The sequence below is a fragment of the Anomaloglossus baeobatrachus genome, chromosome 1, assembly GCF_048569485.1.
Source record: "Anomaloglossus baeobatrachus isolate aAnoBae1 chromosome 1, aAnoBae1.hap1, whole genome shotgun sequence".
NCBI lineage: Eukaryota > Metazoa > Chordata > Amphibia > Anura > Aromobatidae > Anomaloglossus > Anomaloglossus baeobatrachus.
Window position 1 is genome coordinate 674,534,563 of NC_134353.1, and position 17,531 is coordinate 674,552,093.

Genomic DNA, 17,531 nt, shown 5'->3' on the forward strand with positions numbered 1-17,531 from the left:
TTACAGGTTGTCTTTCAGTAATGGGGTCCACACTGGTTTGGGGAGATGCCTTCACAGTTGTGCCTCATTCATGGTGATTACTCTGTCGTACTTCCTATTTGCTCAGTGTGCTCTTGGCTCCTGTCTGGTATAATTGTTCTGATCTTGGCTTCTGACCTCAGACCTCTTCCTGACCACATCTCTGTCTGCTCCCTGAACCTTATACATTATCTTCCGGCTTCTGACCTCGGACCTCTTCCTGACCACATCTGTCTGCTCCCTTAACCTTATATGTTACCTCCCGAGTTCTGACTTCGAACCTCTTCTTGGCCACATCTCTGTCTGCTCTTTGGATCTTATACGTTGCTTATGAGCCCGGCTTGTTTGACTACCCTTCTATTCATACTGCTCGTAGTGTCTAACATCACACTAGTGTTTGGGCAGAGGCACTAAACAGAGTGGCTCTTCCCCTCCAAGAGTGCACCAAATGCCTGTGCTTGTTTGGACAGGTGGTTTGGGGTGGCATACTACCTTTCACTATCCCTAATTGCCATCTTAAAAACAAACCGGTGAATCCATATCTTCTGCAAACACAATATGTGGAAAATCCTTGTCAGGGTTCAGTTCCACTTGCGTACAGCTCCCGATGCGAGAGCATTGGAAGCGATATGCTAATAACCCTCTGCTGTGAACATCAGCCGGGGGTCATGCAACTGTGATGCGATCTTACGATCGGGTCACAGGTGTGGAGAAGAGGGAGGGAGAACTTTCTCCCCATCTCCTCCGCTGCCTTTCTCTGTGTACATCGCACTGTACTCAGATTACATGCGAATGCAGTGCGATGTTTCACTTGCTTCCATACACTTGCATGGGGGTGGATGAGTTGAGACTCACTGCCAAATGCAGCTTGCTGCAATTTATTTCTCAGGCCGATATGGCAGGAGAAATGAATCGCAGATGGACACTGCCCCATAGTTTTGCATTAGAGTGAGAACACAACACAAGTGGAACCAAGGCCTGAGTTTTATAAAATTGTGGTTGACTAGACTAAGTAGAAGTTCATTTGACAACTTTTTTTTCAGTCTCAGACTTCTCCTTAACTCAGACCTGCTGTAAATCCTCACTATTATTCATTTCTATTACCACGCTCAGTCTCTCTGTATTTCCTGAATGATTAACTGTGCGCCTGGCATTAGTTCTATATAAATGTTAAATCACATCAGAGTTTGGCTGCAGTGTCAAGACATCCATATTTCCATATCCTCATCTCGGAGATAGATGGAAAACAAGTATTTGGCATGGTACACTGAACTTGTGGCCATGCCAGGGGAGCGTTTAGTGCCTGTTCTTGGTTTGAACAGTCATTTTCTGCTGAAAAACTCCCATTAAAATATTAAATATTTTCCATCAGTTTTCCTAAATGCCAGTCACTCAGATTTACTAAAAGTCTCAAAACGTTTAATATTATTATCTTTAACCACTTCAGGCCATGGCCATTTTCTATTTTTGTGTCTTTGTTTTTTCCTTCCCTTTTTTCAAAATCCACAATGTTTTTATTTTTCCCTCAATATAGTTGGATGAGGGCTTTTTTATTTACAGGGAGAGTTATACTTCTGAATGAAACCATTCATTTTGCCATATAGTGTAAAAAAAAAAATTCCAAGTGTGATAAAATGGCAATTCCACAATTGTTTATTGGGCTTTTATTTACCATGTTCACAATATGGTAAAACTGATTTGGCATTATGATTCTCCAGGTTAGTACGAGTACATAGATACCAAATGTATAGTTTTCTTTTAATTTAAATAGTGGAAAAAAAGAAGTTTGCAAAAATAAATTAGCTTTTGCTCCCATTTTTTGAGAACTGTAGCCCTCTCATTTTTCAGAATCTGGGGTTGTGTGAGGGCTTATTTTTTGCGTTTTAAGCTGACACTTTTACTGATACCTTTTTGGGGCAGATATAATGCTTTTTTTTGCTTTTTATTACATTTTATTGCAATGTTGGGATGGACAAAAAAGCTAGTTCTGGCCTTTTTTTTTTTTTGTTATGCTGTTAACCGACCAAATTAATCAATTTTATATTTTGATAGATCAAACATTTCTGAGTGCAGCAAAACCAAATATGTGTATTTTTATTTATTAATTTTTTTAAAATTGTTTTATTTTCAATGGGGCAAAAGAGGGGTAATTTAAACTTTTGTGTTTTTTTTATTTTTTTATATTTTTTAAAACTTTTATTTCACGTTTTAATGTTTTTACTAGTTCTCTTAGGAAACTTGAAGCAGCAATCATCCGATAACTTGTACTGTATTGAGCAGTGCTTCTGCACTGCTCTGTACTGCAAAAATGATAACTTCCTATGGACGCCAGCTCGATCGCTCACATCACAGGGCTGCCTATGGGAGCAGAAAATGGTGCGCTCCCCACTGGCGTATGTTTAAGACAATACTAAGGACCAGAGAGCACTCACTGCAGGTGGAATGAAGGCAATTACATCAACTAAATAGGCAAGAGTTCTTTACAGTTGGAGCAGTCAGATTGTGGAATGCCCTACCACTAGTGATAGCAATGGCAGATACTATAACAGCTTTTAAAAAAGGGCTGGATGATTTCCTCAGTAAACATAATGATTTTGTTGCAAAATGTATAATTGGTGGACAAAGGTTGAACTAGATGGACCTTGGAAATTTTCAACCTATGCAACTATGTAATAAAAAATACCATTATCAGAGATTAACTCCGAGCTTTAAATGGTTAACAGACGCAGACGGCTCTCCAATATACCTGAGCCTGGTAGAGGCACATGTCGGCTGATCAGATCAGCAGATACAGTATGTGCAGAAATAGATTCAGACTCAGCCTCTTAGCCTGCATCAAAGGCAGGAAGACAACCTAGGATGTACCAGTTCGTCCTAGGTTGGTAAGGGGTTAATAACAAAAAAAGCAGGCTACAAACATCAAATTCAGGTGAAATAGACAATATTGGTTATCTTTCCTACCATCATTTGAAAAATATTGTATATATTAAACTTTCCCAACAAGGCCAAATTCTCTTTTTGCCTTTTACTTTTTTCCTCCCTTTCTTCTAAGAGCCATAATGGATGCATGACAGTTTGTGTTTTTTGTTGGATGAATTATGCGTTTGAATTATTGACCACATAGTGTAGTGGAACGTGTAGTCGCGCATGTGTATGACTGATGTTGGGAAGGGGTTAATAATTATTCCCAATTACTAATGGCTGGCAAAGTTAATTGGTTGGAATTTTTCAGCTTTTGTTGGCTAACTTTTAAGGTTAATCAATTGATTACTATTTTATAATTCTCTGAAGAATGACTGACACTGCAATCATACTGTATAGCTACCAGATTGTCCAGAAATCCTCCACATGGTAAAAGACACTAACTCACAAAGCCATAAAGTTTTCAATAAAGTCTGATTGATGGGATTCAAAGGCGCTGGGGCTTAGTCATTCTTCTTTAAATGTGAAATGCAGAATCACCTGAGTGAGGGAGCTTTTTTTTCTTGAATCTAATAATACATTTCACATAGAAATATTTTTTTTAAAAAGTATGTTAGTGGTTACCCTTAGTAAATATATTTGCACACTAAATTTAAGTCTTAAGGGCATGTTACATGCTACGATATATCTAACGATATGTCGTCGGGGTCACGTCGATAGTGACGCACATCCGGCATCGTTTGACATATCGTAGCGTGTGACAGCTACGAGCGTCTGTGATCGAGCAAAAATACTCACCTTATCGTTGCTCGTTGACACATCGCTCATTTCCTAAAAATCGAACGTCCTTCTGCCCGCCGGTTGTTCATTGTTCCCGAGGCAGCACACATCACTTCATGTGACACCCCGGGAACGATGAACTGCAGCTTACCTGCGTCCCACTGGCAATGCGGAAGGAAGGAGGTGGGCGGGATGTTTACATGCCGCTCATCTCCGCCCCTCCGCTTCTATTGGCCTGCCGCTGTGTGACGTCGCTGTGACGCCGAACGTCCCTCCCCCTTCACAAAGAGGATGTTCGCCGCCCACAGCGAGGTCGTTTGGAAGGTAAGTACGTGTGACGGGGGTTTATGACTTTGTGCGACACGGGCAAGAAATTGCTTGTGCCGCACAAGCGATGGGGGCGGGTGTAATCACACTTGCGATTGCACGAGAAATTGACGCATGTAAAGCAGCCTATAGTTTTCACTCCTTCATCCATTTTGATGTGCAGTTTGCAACATGATCCAAATTTTAGATTTTTCTCTAATGAAGTGTCTTTGTGTTAAATACTATTTTTACATGAGCCGATGAAAAAGTGTCAATTTTTATCTGTATTGTCATTTGTATGCCATCCATTTTTTTACATTCGCATTGCAGTCATTTGGCGTTTGTGATTATACATCAATAATTAAAAATTATACAAGGCCAAAAAGCAATTTCACTTACTAAGGCTGGAGTTACACTTGCGTGTGACTCGTGTGAGTATCTGATTGCACTGCCCGGACCAGAGGCAGCTCTCCTGACAGGAGCGGCTCTGCTGTATGTATTTCTATGGTGCTGACCCACTCCTGTCAGGAGAGCCGTGGCTGGTCTGGGTAGTGCGATCACGCAAGTGTGACTCCAGCCTAATTCTCATATCTTCTGTATCCACATTTTTTGTACACCCTGAAAAATGTATGAGTTTAATAATGCATGCTGAGATTTTTTTCACATAGGACACGTCGATTAAAAATTTGCGTCCTCTATGTGTCCTCTATGCGTGGTCCAGTTGCCACACCATCAGCACTCCAACCTAAAATACATTCATGTGAGCATACTATAGCAGAGGCGGCATGTGAGGTTTCTGTGTATTCAGACTGCTGCTGACCTCACTAGTTCATATTTCAGTATAGTTTACATACTGCACTTATTTACTCATCATTTTCTATAGTTTGCTTCTTTGCTCTCTTATAAACCTGTATATTTTGATTACTCTCCACTACTGGGATCTCTGAACATCCCTGTATTCCATCTGTCTATCTATTAGGCCTTATTAAGATGCCTTTTTTCCCTCCTATAAGGAAAAAAGGCAAATTTCCCTCAGTGGGCTGGATAAGATTTTCATTGATGTTTGGTCAGTGTGTCCATTTTTTCTGAACAAAATATTAAGTTCTATTTTTCTATTGTATCAAATACTTATTTCATGCAATAAAATGTAACTTAATTATTTAAAAATCATAGAATGGGATTTTCTTTTTTTGGGGGGATTCTGTCTACTACTGTTGAGGTGTACCTATAATGGCAGCGGTGGTAGAGCGGGGTCACAGGAGGCAGGGGCGGTGGTGGAGCAGGGCAATTCTGTGGGCAGTGCGGCGGGTGTCAAAGATGCTTGCTGCAGGTGCTGTGAGGTAGGCAACATCCAAAACTTGTCAGCGGTGCAGACTTCAAAGTAATGGCACCTGGAGTCGGCGCATGTGCAGATTGAGCTATTGAGCTATTGGCTGAATGACCAGCCAGGATCTCATCTGTGCACGCGCCACCTCTGGGTGCCATTTACCATACGTCCGCTGCTGAGAAATCAAAGGGCCAGAGGGGGCACATGCACAGATGAAATTTTGAGCCGAGAGCTCCATCTGAGCATGCACCAACTCCAGGTGCCATTTTATGAAGCCGGTACTGCCTACATTTTCAGGATGGCCCCTGGTGTACCAACTGCAGCACAGCATCGTGCAGCACAGTGCCTGCAGCCCCAGCACAGCACCCGCAGCCTGTAGCACAGCTGCCCAAAGCACAGCTTCCGCAGCCCCAGCACAGCTTTCGCGGCCCCAGCAAAGCACCTGCAGCACCTGCAGCACAGTGCCCGCAGCCCCAGCACAGCTTCTGCAGCCTCAGAACAGCACCTGCAACATTGCCCCTGTCTCCTGCTAGCCGTCTCCACCACCTTCCAGTAAGCTACATTTGGATTATAAGACACACCCCTCATTTTCCTCCCAAATTTTTGGGAGGAAAAGTGAGTCTTATAATTCAAAAAATATGGTTCCCCACTATATCAAGGTATCACTTTATTCATCTTCCTACAACCTACATGCCCATATAGACAGCTTAGATGGGTTGATCCTACTGACAGATTCCTTTTTAACTTTGCATGTAGGAAATAAATGTACATTAAAAATCTTCTGTGTGAACATGTACATAACGATTTAGTGATTCAAAGAAATTGTTATAAAGATTACATTATTTTTTTTTACAACTTGAATGTGGACCATGAATTTCAGGATCAGTGAGTATCTCAGTGGCTCCTCCAATTGGTTTTCCAGCAAATGTTTAATAAATGACTTTATTAAGAAAACCCCTCAGCAAAACAGCTCAGCAAAATCGATACATTTGTGAAACCATGTGTGCATTAAGCCCGCTTTACACGCTGCAATGTATCTTACAATGTGTCGGCGGGGTCACGTCGTAAGTGACGCACATCCGGCATTGTAAGTACATTGCAGTGTGTGACAGGTATGTGCGATTGCGATTGAACGGTAAAACGTTCATCGCATACACATCGTACCTGTCTCTAGAATTTCATGGCAGATTGTTCATCGTACCCGGGGTAGCACACATTGCAGTGTGTGACACCCCGGGAACGATGAACAGATCTTACCTGTGTCCTGCATCTCCCGGCCAGCAATGCGGAAGGAAGGAGGTGGGCGGGATGTTTACGTCCCGCTCAGCTCCGCCCCTCCGCTTCTATTGGCCGGCTGCCGCGTGACGTCGCTGTGACGCCGAACGTCCCTCCCACTCCAGGAAGTGGACGTTCGCCGTCGACAGCGAGATCGTATTGACGGGTAAGTACGTGTGATGGGGGTTAATCCTTTATGCGGCACATGAAACAAATTGAACATGCCGCACATACGATATTGTATGCTGGATCGTAAGGTGTAAAGAAGGCTTAAGAAAAGAATAGAAAAAAGTCGTATCTGAAATTCAGAAAAAAAGCCCAAAACTTAAAACGTTTTATGTTCAAAATCTTGATCTCTGTCCAATTTGTACTTACCTAAACTTTGACTGTATAATTAGAATACATTACAATATATTTAGCTAATATTGAAATTCTGTAAAACCTCATAGGGAATATAAAAATACTTAGTTTATTTTTTTTCAAACAGATTTTGCTACAAACTACACTATTATTAAAATAAATGGAATACACTGCTAAATATTCAAGCGCTACTAAATCTGGTAATGAATAATGCATTTCCACATGCCATACTAGGCAAAGCTGTCAATACCCATGTACTGGAAAGATTCATTTTTTTCTTTTGCTGAATTCAATATTGTCATCACGTGCTTTTTAAAGTATACAAAATATATAGCACGAATAGTCAAATATATATAACTAGAAGGTTGCCCGATTCTAAAGCATCGGGTATTCTAGAATTTATTGTGTAGTTAATGTAAAATTTTTGTTATATATATTAGATGTTGTTGCGTGTAGTTGCTAAGTGTTTGTGTAGGGGCTGTACATGTTCTGGGTGTTGTCTGGGTGTGGCGGGGGGTGAGAGCGGTGTTGTATGTGTGTTGCGTGTGTTGCGTTGTTTGTGGAGCGCTGTGTGTCTGTAGCGTTGTGTGTGTGTGTGTTGCACGGTTTGTGTGTGTGTGGTGTGTTTTGGGGGGAGGTATGTTTTGTGCAATGTGTGTGTTGTGCGGTATGTGCGTATATTTATGTATGCCGCGGTGTTTGTGTGTTGAGTGTTGTGTGTGTGCGGCGTTGTCTGTGTGTGTGGGTGTCTGTGTAGGGCGGTGTTTGTGGTTCTGTGGTTCCCAGTGTGTGTGTGTGTGGTGTGTTGTGCAGTGCGCGTGTGTGTGTGTGTGTTGGGGGGAGGTGTGCACCTCCCATCGTGCCCCATCCCCCATGCTGCGCACCTCCCATCGTGCTCCATCCCCCATGCTGCGCACTCCCAAACATGCTCCATCCGCCATGCTGCGTACTCCCAAACGTGGTCCATCCGCTATGCTGCGCACTCCCAAACGTGCTCCATCCGCCATGCTGCACACTCCGAAACATGGTCCATCCGCCATGCTGCGCACTCCCAAACGTGGTCCATCCGCCATGCTGCGCACTCCCAAACGTACTCCATCCGCCATGCTGCGCACTCCCAAACGTGGTTCATCCGCCATGCTGCGCACTCCCAAACATGCTCCATCCGCCATGCTGTGCACTCCCAAATGTGCTCCATCCGCCATGCTGCGTACTCCCAAACGTGCTCCATCCGCGATGCTGCACACTCCCAAACGTGGTGCATCCGCCATGCTGCGCACTCCCAAACGTACTCCATCCGCCATGCTGCGCACTCCCAAACGTGGTTCATCCACCATGCTGCGCACTCCCAAATGTGCTCCATCCCCCATGCTGCGCACTCCCAAATGTGGTCCATCCGCCATGCTGCGCACTCCCAAATGTGCTCCATGCCCCATGCTGCGCACTCCCAAACGTGGTCCATCCCCCATGCTGCGCACTCCCCATCGTGCTCCATCCCCCATGCTGCGCACCCCCCATCGTGCTCCATCCCCCATGCTGCGCACCCCCCATCGTGCTCCATCCCCCATGCTGCGCACCCCCCATCGTGCTCCATCCCCCATGCTGCGCACCCCCCATCGTGCTCCATCCCCCATGCTGCGCACCCCCCATCGTGCTTCCTCCCCCATGCTGCGCACCCCCCATCGTGCTCCATCCCCCATGCTGCACCAGCATCAGCCTCTCTGCCCACAGCATCAGCCTCTCTGCCCGCAGCATCAGCCTCTCTCCTTCCAGCCTACCCGATCCTCAGCCTCCCACAGCCTCTCTTCTCTCAGCCTCCCCCCTCCTTCTCCCAGCCTTCCCCAGGATCAGCCTCTCTCCTCCCAGCATCAGCCTTTTCTGTCCCCAGCATCAGCCTCTCTCCTTCCAGCCTACCCCAGCCTCAGCCTCCCCCAGCCTCTCTTCTGTCATCCTCCCCCCTCCTAGCCTCCCCCTCCCAGCCTTCCCCAGGATCAGCCTAGCCTACCCCAGCCTCAGCCTCCCCCAGCATCAGCCTCTCTTCTCTCAGCCTCCCCCTTCCCCCTCCCAGCCTTCCCCAGGATCAGCCTCTCTCCTCCCAGCCTCCTCCAGCACGCCGTGCTCCTCTGCCGACACTCACAGATCCGATCGCATACACTCACACACACACACACACACACCCGATCGCATACACTTACACACCCGATCGCATACACTCACACATACCCGATCGCATACACGCACACACACGATCGCATACACTCACGCACACCCGATCGCATACACGCACACACCCGATCGCATACACTCACGCACACACATTGATGATATCGCACATACGCGCTCATACTCACAACATCCGGAGATACCACATGCTTCTGGCCATGTGATCCTCTGGCAGGTCCTGGAAGCTCACAGCACAGTATCGGCGCAGAGAAGCAAGCGATATCCCAGGATGTTGTGAGTGTGTGGATGCGATGTGATGTGTGTGTGAGGTGTGTGTGAGAGTGAGTGTGATCTGATGTGTGTGTGTTGTTATGTGTGTGCGTGTGTGTATGTGTGTGTGTTGTTATGTGTGTGCGTGTGTGTATGTTACGCCGCTGCAGGACATTGATGCGCTGGTAACTATGGTAGCATGGTTACCAGCGTATCTCGTCCCCCGCTCGCACGGGAGCCCACACCAGCATACGGCGGCCAGGCCCAGCAATGTGAAGGTATGTGTCGGCTGGGTTTGCGGCGTACGCTGATGTGGGCTCCCGGGGGAACAGTACTCACCTGTGAGTCGTGATTCTTTGACCGTGTCGGTTCGGGGAATGCGCGGGGGGGGGCAGAGCTAGCGTGCATTGCGTGAGGGGGGCGGGGCGTGGCATGGCCGAGTTGCCGATGCCTGCAGGGTGCCGGGGCGAGAGGCCAATCTGTGGGGGGGCGGAGCCTGGGCGAGCGGCTGGCCAATCCGTGTGGGGGCGCAGCCTGGGCGAGCGGCCAATCAGTGTGGGGGGGCGGGGCCATGGCTAGCCCAGCGGCCAATCAGCTTTGTGTCACCGTAAGGACACAATTTTGGAGCATGACAGACAGACAGACAGACAGACAGAATAAGGCAATTATATATATAGATAAGATGTGTGCAAAATTATTTTTACAAAAAATGTAGGTTCATAAACTATAACAGGAAATGGATAGCGTGATTTCTTAGAGGAGTTTTCATCAAGACATTGTCTTTGGAAACCTATATTTCACTATCTATACTTTTGTACTGCAGTAATGATGGCCAAGGAGCCACCGTTGTGCAGAGTTCAATTACGGGACATATGACGAGGCGGGAGAAACAAGGGTACAGCATTATATACAGGCAGGATATAAGTGTTTATGCAAGTGAACGGGGTTGAGAAATCTGGTAATAGGTCAAGTTTAACACAATGCAGAATCTAGCTGCAGTGCACCAACTATTTGTCACCCCAGCTATTACAAATGTCAATTCAACAATACTACGACAAGACAAGCACAAATTAATTGCAACTATTCTACAACCTAACTGGCCTCCGCTACTCGGTCACTCGGCTAACGCTCTCTGGCAACTGTGGCCTACGCTACGCTCTGTTAAGTGCGCACACCAGTAAAGACTTACAGTACAGTTGAGGGGGGACAAGTCCACTCATGGGAGCTCGGTGCTGTAATGCTTGTCGATACACATTTCTCCTTTAAGGGCAGGGGGAAACTCTTCTTCTCACATGGACCCAGTGTCTCCAGACTTCTCTGAGTGACATTTCTGCTTGTATTTGGATTTGCCGACCTAGGAATGGCTCAGTCCGGTACTCACTCAACAATGAGCAGTGCTTTCTCACAGTCCGGCTCGCTGTATCTCTGGCAGCCAGCCCTATACCTCTTGTCACACTGCTGTTTTTGGGTACAACACGGCAGCATCTCCTCTCTCCCTCTCTCTCTCTCTCTCTCAGGTGACCCAACGTCTCCTGTTCCCAGCTAAACTCCTCTGCTGCTCTTTCTCTCTTTCCCACACTTTTTGGTCCTGGTCAGTCCAAGTCTGCAGTCCAGAGGGGGAAGCGTATTGTTGGCTGATTAAAGAATGGACGTCTGGAACACCATATACTGTGAACAAGGTGCAAGACTCAAAAATATACAACTAAATAATAGGATAAAGAGTTGCACACCAGTCACAATGTATAGGGAATAATGAAAAGCAGAACTGCTATGGGAATACTAGACTGAAAAATACAATGGACTATCTGAAAAAAGTGAAAAACATGAAAATAGAATGTGCATAACTGCTATGAATAATAGGAATGAGAGATGTTTAGCTATTGTATTGATAAATGCAAAGGAGTCCCAAAACCAAACACCAAAGTAATCTCTATTTTTCGGGTCCCTAACCTACGTGTAACCTCACCTGCAGTTAAAAAACTTGCTCTGTATGGGAGGCAAAGGACCAAGCTATATATGTGAAATGAGACACATGGGTATGGGTGGGGCAGGGTTCTCAGACAGAAAATGCATACTAATTAAAGAATGGACGTCTGGAACATCATATAGTATGAGCAAGGTGCAAGACTCAAAAATATACAACGTATATTCGTATTTTCGCATTGTCGGCCGAACGGGCCAGTCCATAACACACTGAAAACAGGGGAGCACTATCTCTTAAAGTCTTAGCGCTCTTAACGTCTCATAGGGGCGATGCTCCTACACTGGGACAGATTGTAGAATCCCATGACTTACAGGAACACTTCCATTCTGATACAATGAAATTTATCTTTGTGGTCCAGATGTAATTTCTCTGCTATCCAGAATTCCAGAATATCTATTGAAAATAATTTCCTTCTTCTCATCATGCATTCTGAACTCAACAATTTAAATAATGAATTCATTATCATTCCCCCACCTTACTCAAATCTCCCACCAAATTTGCAAATCATTATTAATGGCCCCACAATTTCTCCAGGCATGCAAATCTGTTGCATTTTTGTAACCTTGGGTAAATAGTGTTTGTGCATGTCCTCCTTTTCACATGGTTTACGGACATTATCACTGTTCCCATAGGAGCTAACAATCTAAATTCCCTATCAGTATGTCTTTGCACTGTGGGAAGAGACTGCAGTACCTAGAGTAAACCTGCACAAACACGAGGAGAATATACAAACTCTTCGTAGGACATGTCACATCTGGAACTTTGTAATATTTAAAGGGGTTGTTCCATGCACCACATATATCAATTATCTAAAAATACTTTATAATGTGGATCAAATTATTGGAGCCGCCTGTTTATAAGAAATGGGTTACTATTGAGTATTATTGATCATGTTGGCTGTCTATAGAAGGGATGGTTGCACATGCTGAGTACCACGCCATTCACACAGGGGACTAAATACAGATTTTGATAATAACTGATCAATTCTGGCAGAGACCGAAGTAAATTTGTGCTATAAAATATTTTACAGAGTTGCTTATTTTCATGTGTACTATTGATTTATGAAGTAAAAAAAACAAAACAGTTACTCTTTAAGTCATCATTCTTGGAATTGTTGTGACCACATTCAATCCTGCATTTATCTTCTTTTCTGTCGATAAGTGATGATTTTTGTCTAAGACAACTCCTATTGAAGCATACTTTCTATTATAAACCTATTTGGCAGCTGAAAAATAAAAAAATGGCAAATGCCTGCTTGCACTAATGTGAAATGTTATTCTATCTCTACAGGCTGTAGAAGAACTGTTCCATCTACTAGACCTGGAAAAGAGGAGCATTGTGATGGGTTGTAGCCAGGCAAGTGCTTAAGCATTTCCTAAAGTTAATGAAGAAAAGCGGTAATGCCATGTACAGTCATATGAAAAAGTTTGGGCACCCCTATTAATGTTAACCTTTTTTCTTTATAACAATTTGGGTTTTTGCAACAGCTATTTTAGTTTCATATATCTAATAACTGATGGACTGAGTAATATTTCTGGATTGAAATGAGGTTTATTGTACTAACAGAAAACGTGCAATCCGCCTTTAAACAAAATTTAACCAGTGCAAAAGTATGGGCACCCTTATCAATTTCTTGATTTGAACACTCCTAACTACTTTTTACTGACTTACTAAAGCACTAAATTGGTTTTGTAACCTAACTGAGCTTTGAACTTCATAGGCAGGTGTATCCAATCATGAGAAAAGGTATTTAAGGTGGCCACTTGCAAGTTGTTCTCCTATTTGAATTTCCTATGAAGAGTGGCATCATGGGCCCCTCAAAACAACTCTCAAATGATCTGAAAACAAAGATTATTCAATATAGTTGTTCAGGGGAAGGATACAAAAAGTTGTCTCAGAGATTTAAACTGTCAGTTTCCACTGTGAGGAACATAGTAAGGAAATGGAAGAACACAGGTACAGTTCTTGTTAAGCCCAGAAGTGGCAGGCCAAGAAAAATATCAGAAAGGCAGAGAAGAATAATGGTGAGAACAGTCAAGGACAATCCACAGACCACCTCCAAAGACCTGCAGCATCATCTTGCTGCAGATGGTGTCAATGTGCATCGGTCAACAATACAGCGCACGTTGCACAAGGAGAAGCTGTATGGGAGAGTGATGCGAAAGAAGCCATTTCTGCAAGCACGCTACAGAGTCGCCTGAGGTATGCAAAAGCACATTTGGGCAAGCCAGTCACATTTTGGAAGAAGGTCCTATGGACTGATGAAACAAAGATTGAGTTGTTTGGTCATACAAAAAGGCGTTATGCATGGAGGCAAAACAACACGGCATTCCAAGAAAAGCACTTGCCACCCACAGTAAAATTTGGTGGAGGTTCCATCATGCTTTTGGGCTGTGTGGCGAATGCAGGCACCGAGAATCTTGTTAAAGTTGAGGGTCGCATGGATTTAACTCAGTATCAGCAGATTCTTGACAATAATGTGCAAGAATCAGTGACGAAGTGTGCAAGAATCAGTGACGCAGGGGATGAATATTTCAGCAAGACAATGATCCAAAACACCCCTCCAAATCTACTCAGACATTCATGCAGAGGAACAATTACAATGTTGTGGAATGGCCACCCCAGTCCCAAGACCTGAATATCATTGAACATCTGTGGGATGATTTGAAGCGGCTGTCCATGCTCGGCGACCATCAAACTTAACTGAACTGGAATTGTTTTGTAAACAGAAGTGGTCAAATATACCTTCATCCAGGATCCAGGAACTCATTAAAAGCTACAGGAAGTGACTAGAGGCTGTGATTTTTGCAAAAGGAGGATCTACAAAATATTAATGTCACTTTTATGTTGAGGTGCCCATACTTTTGCACCGGTCAAATTTTGTTTAAATGCGGATTGCACATTTTCTTTTAGTACAATAAACCTCATTTCAATCCAGAAATATTACTCAGTCCATCAGTTATTAGATATATGAAACTGAAACAGCTGTTGCAAAAACCCAAATTGTTATAAAGAAAAAAGGTTAACATTAATAGGGGTGCCCAAACTTTTTCATATGACTGTATAGGCTAAGCATGACTTGTTAGATGAATTTAGCCAAATTATCTTTGTAGTATAACATTCTTATGAAGAAATCATCCAGTTTTGAAAACTTGTCAGCAGAATCTATAATCCACCACTAATACAATATCTGCTTCCTAAAAAGATTTCCTATCATGCTGCCTAAATCCAAAATGTGCCATGAATTTTGAAAAAAAAAAACAATTTATTGTACCACATAATTGACAGCCATTAACTGCTTCATCTTTTCCCCTCTGCTTTTATGTTTGTGTATTTATGAGTCGCCTTGTCATTGGGCTTTCACAGTGAAGTCTGGAGCCTTTAGTATTTCCAATGACATCAGCTGAGTGGGCAGCTCACATACACACAAATGAGGGGAGAGGGTGAAGCACTTATTGATTACTTTGGATTCTGCTTGTCTGACCCTGTATGAGATGTTACCCAGAGGTGTAGCTAGAGGTTCAGCTCAAGGGGGTGAAACATCTGAGCCCCCAACCAGGTAACCCTGATTACAGTTACAGTGGTGCAGCCTAACTGTGAGTACAGAGGAATCTCAGCAGATGACCGACCACGCTGTTACTGAAAATAAATCTCTACACAAAGACCAACACTGATATTACCTACATATACTGACCATGTAGTGGTAGATACCAGTTCTGCAGTACATATAAGAGGTGACAGTGCAGTTACAGATAGTAACTTAAGGTGACTTTACACGCTACGATATTGCTAGCATTTCTAGCGATATCGAGCGTGCAAGTACCCGCCCCCGTCGCCCATGTGATATCGTGTGATCGCTGCCGCTGCAAACATTATCGCTATGGCAGCATCACACGCACTTACCTGGTCGGCGGCGGCGCTGTGACTGCCGAACAATCCCTCCCTCAAGGGGGAGGGACGTTTGGCGTCACCGCGACGTCACCGCGACGTCACTAAGCGGCCGGCCAATCAAAGCGGAGGAGCGGAGATGAGCGGGACGTATCATCCCGCCCACCTTCTTCCTTCTGCATTGCGGCCGGCGGCAGGTAAGGAGACGCTCCTCACTTCTGCGGTGTCACACATAGCGATGTGTGCTGCCGCATGAGCGATGAACAACATGGATAAACAACCCTTACCGATTTTTGAGTTTGGGACGACCTCTCCATGGTGAACGATTTTCACCATTTTTGAGGTCGCTTAAGGTCGCTGGTGTCACACGCTGCGATATCGTTAATGACGCCGGATGTGCGTCACTAACAACGTGACCCCGACGATAAAACGTTAACGATATCGTAGCGTGTAAAGCCCCCTTTACAGTTGATGTTCCTTCTGATGGAGTCGTTCACTTTTCCCATCTTTTCCATATGGCTTAGATTGATTGATACAACTTCTTCCTTCCACAACTGGTCTGCAGAGATTATAAAAAAGAACACTTCTCATATTTCCAGCACTGTGTCCATCTATTCCCGACCTGCACAAACTCCTCATCCTGCTGTCACCTCAATGCTGAGCTGCTGCTGCCATTTCACAACCAATTTCTTTCTCAAAATTTCATTATTTGCTAAATGGACGCAGTAGAAATACTGGCATTTTGGGCCTTGTGCTTAATATGGGGATAGCGAAGAAGCCAGAAGTTTGACAGTATAGGAGTGCTGATATTTTATATAACACTCCAGTTTTCCTCATGCCTATGTCCTGGATATGCCTTGAGGCCATTCTCAAATTTTTGCATTGTAGTGATATTGCTTAGTGTTCACCTTGAGATTCTGCCAAAGTTGACAGACCTTTCAAAATTAGGTTGGTCATTGATCACTGCAGAAACAAATCTGCTAAAGTGTACAAACATGCCCCAAAGGTTCATACCCCCAGTAGGAGGGCCTGGTACAGAATAAAAATGTACAAACCATTTGAGAGTATTTCAGGGTACACACACAAATTTAGGGATTACAATTTACCCTTTTATACAGCATTCTATTATACCTTTATAAACTCTATACAACCTACATATGCTACCACATTATAAATTCAAATACCAGTAAAAACCTATCTCAATATATTCTTAGATCAGTTTCAAAATGTGGTCACTTGTGGGGGTTTACTGTTCTTCTGGCATTACAAAGGCTCTATTTATGTGGAATGGTGCCTGCAAACCATACACACAGAATCTGCGTTTTAAAATAGAGCTTCTTTCATTTGGAGTTTTATTGTCTGTCCAAACAGTAGCTATCCCCCACATTTGGGTACATTGGAGTACTTAGGAGTAATTGCACAACAAATTGGGTGGTCCATATTATTCTGTTATCCTTGTGAAAAGGAAAAATTTTGTGACTAAAGCAACATTTTTGCAACAAATTGCCCGTGCCGCACAAACGATGGGGGCAGGTGCGATCGCACAATACATTGTAACGTGTAAAGCAGCCTTAAGGCATGCATCTATCCCCAAAAGGGATAGTTTGTAGAATATTTTTACAATTGAAAATGCCTGAAAAGTCTGTTAGTCTGTCTGTTTTGGTTTATAAGGTTATAAGACGCATCCGAATTTAGAGAAAAAGAAAAACTTTAATAAAAAAAAAATTGGGGTCCGTCTTACAATCCGGTGGTGTCTTACCGGGGGGGGGGGGCGGAAGAGGTGGTGGAGCAGAGTTACAAAAGGCAGGAGCATTGATGGACCAGGGCGACTCTGTAAGAGGTGCAGCGAGCGTCCCAGATGCTTGATGGTCACAGGGTGGTAAGCAATATTCAGGCTGAGGCTGCAGGCACTGAGGCTGGCTCTTTGCTCTGTGAATATGTCGGTGGTGCGGACTTCAAAGATTGAGCTATCGGCTCAATGACAAGCCGAGATCTAATCTGTGCATGCACTGCCTCCGGGCAACATTTTCCTTACTTCTGCAGCTGGGAGATCAATGAGCTGGAGGCGGCGCGTGCACAGATGAGATCTTGAGCGGAGAGCTGCATCTGCGCATGCACAGACTCTGGGTGTCATTATTTGAAGCCTGCATTGCTGACATCTTCACAGATCACAGAACCAGCCTTAGTGCCCACAGCCTCAGTGCCCAAAGCCTTTGCGCCCGCAGCCTCAGTGCCAAT

General features: G+C 44.3%; 1 protein-coding gene across 1 annotated transcript in view; it reads left to right on the plus strand.

The window, feature by feature from the left end:
• MYO18B (myosin XVIIIB) overlaps positions 1-17,531 on the plus strand; it is a 1,019,172-nt gene that overhangs the window by 539,389 nt on the left and 462,252 nt on the right. The window contains exon 23 of the mRNA XM_075320057.1: positions 12,696-12,761. Within this exon, the coding sequence (XP_075176172.1) occupies positions 12,696-12,761 (66 nt within the window). The remainder of the gene's footprint in view (positions 1-12,695; positions 12,762-17,531) is intronic.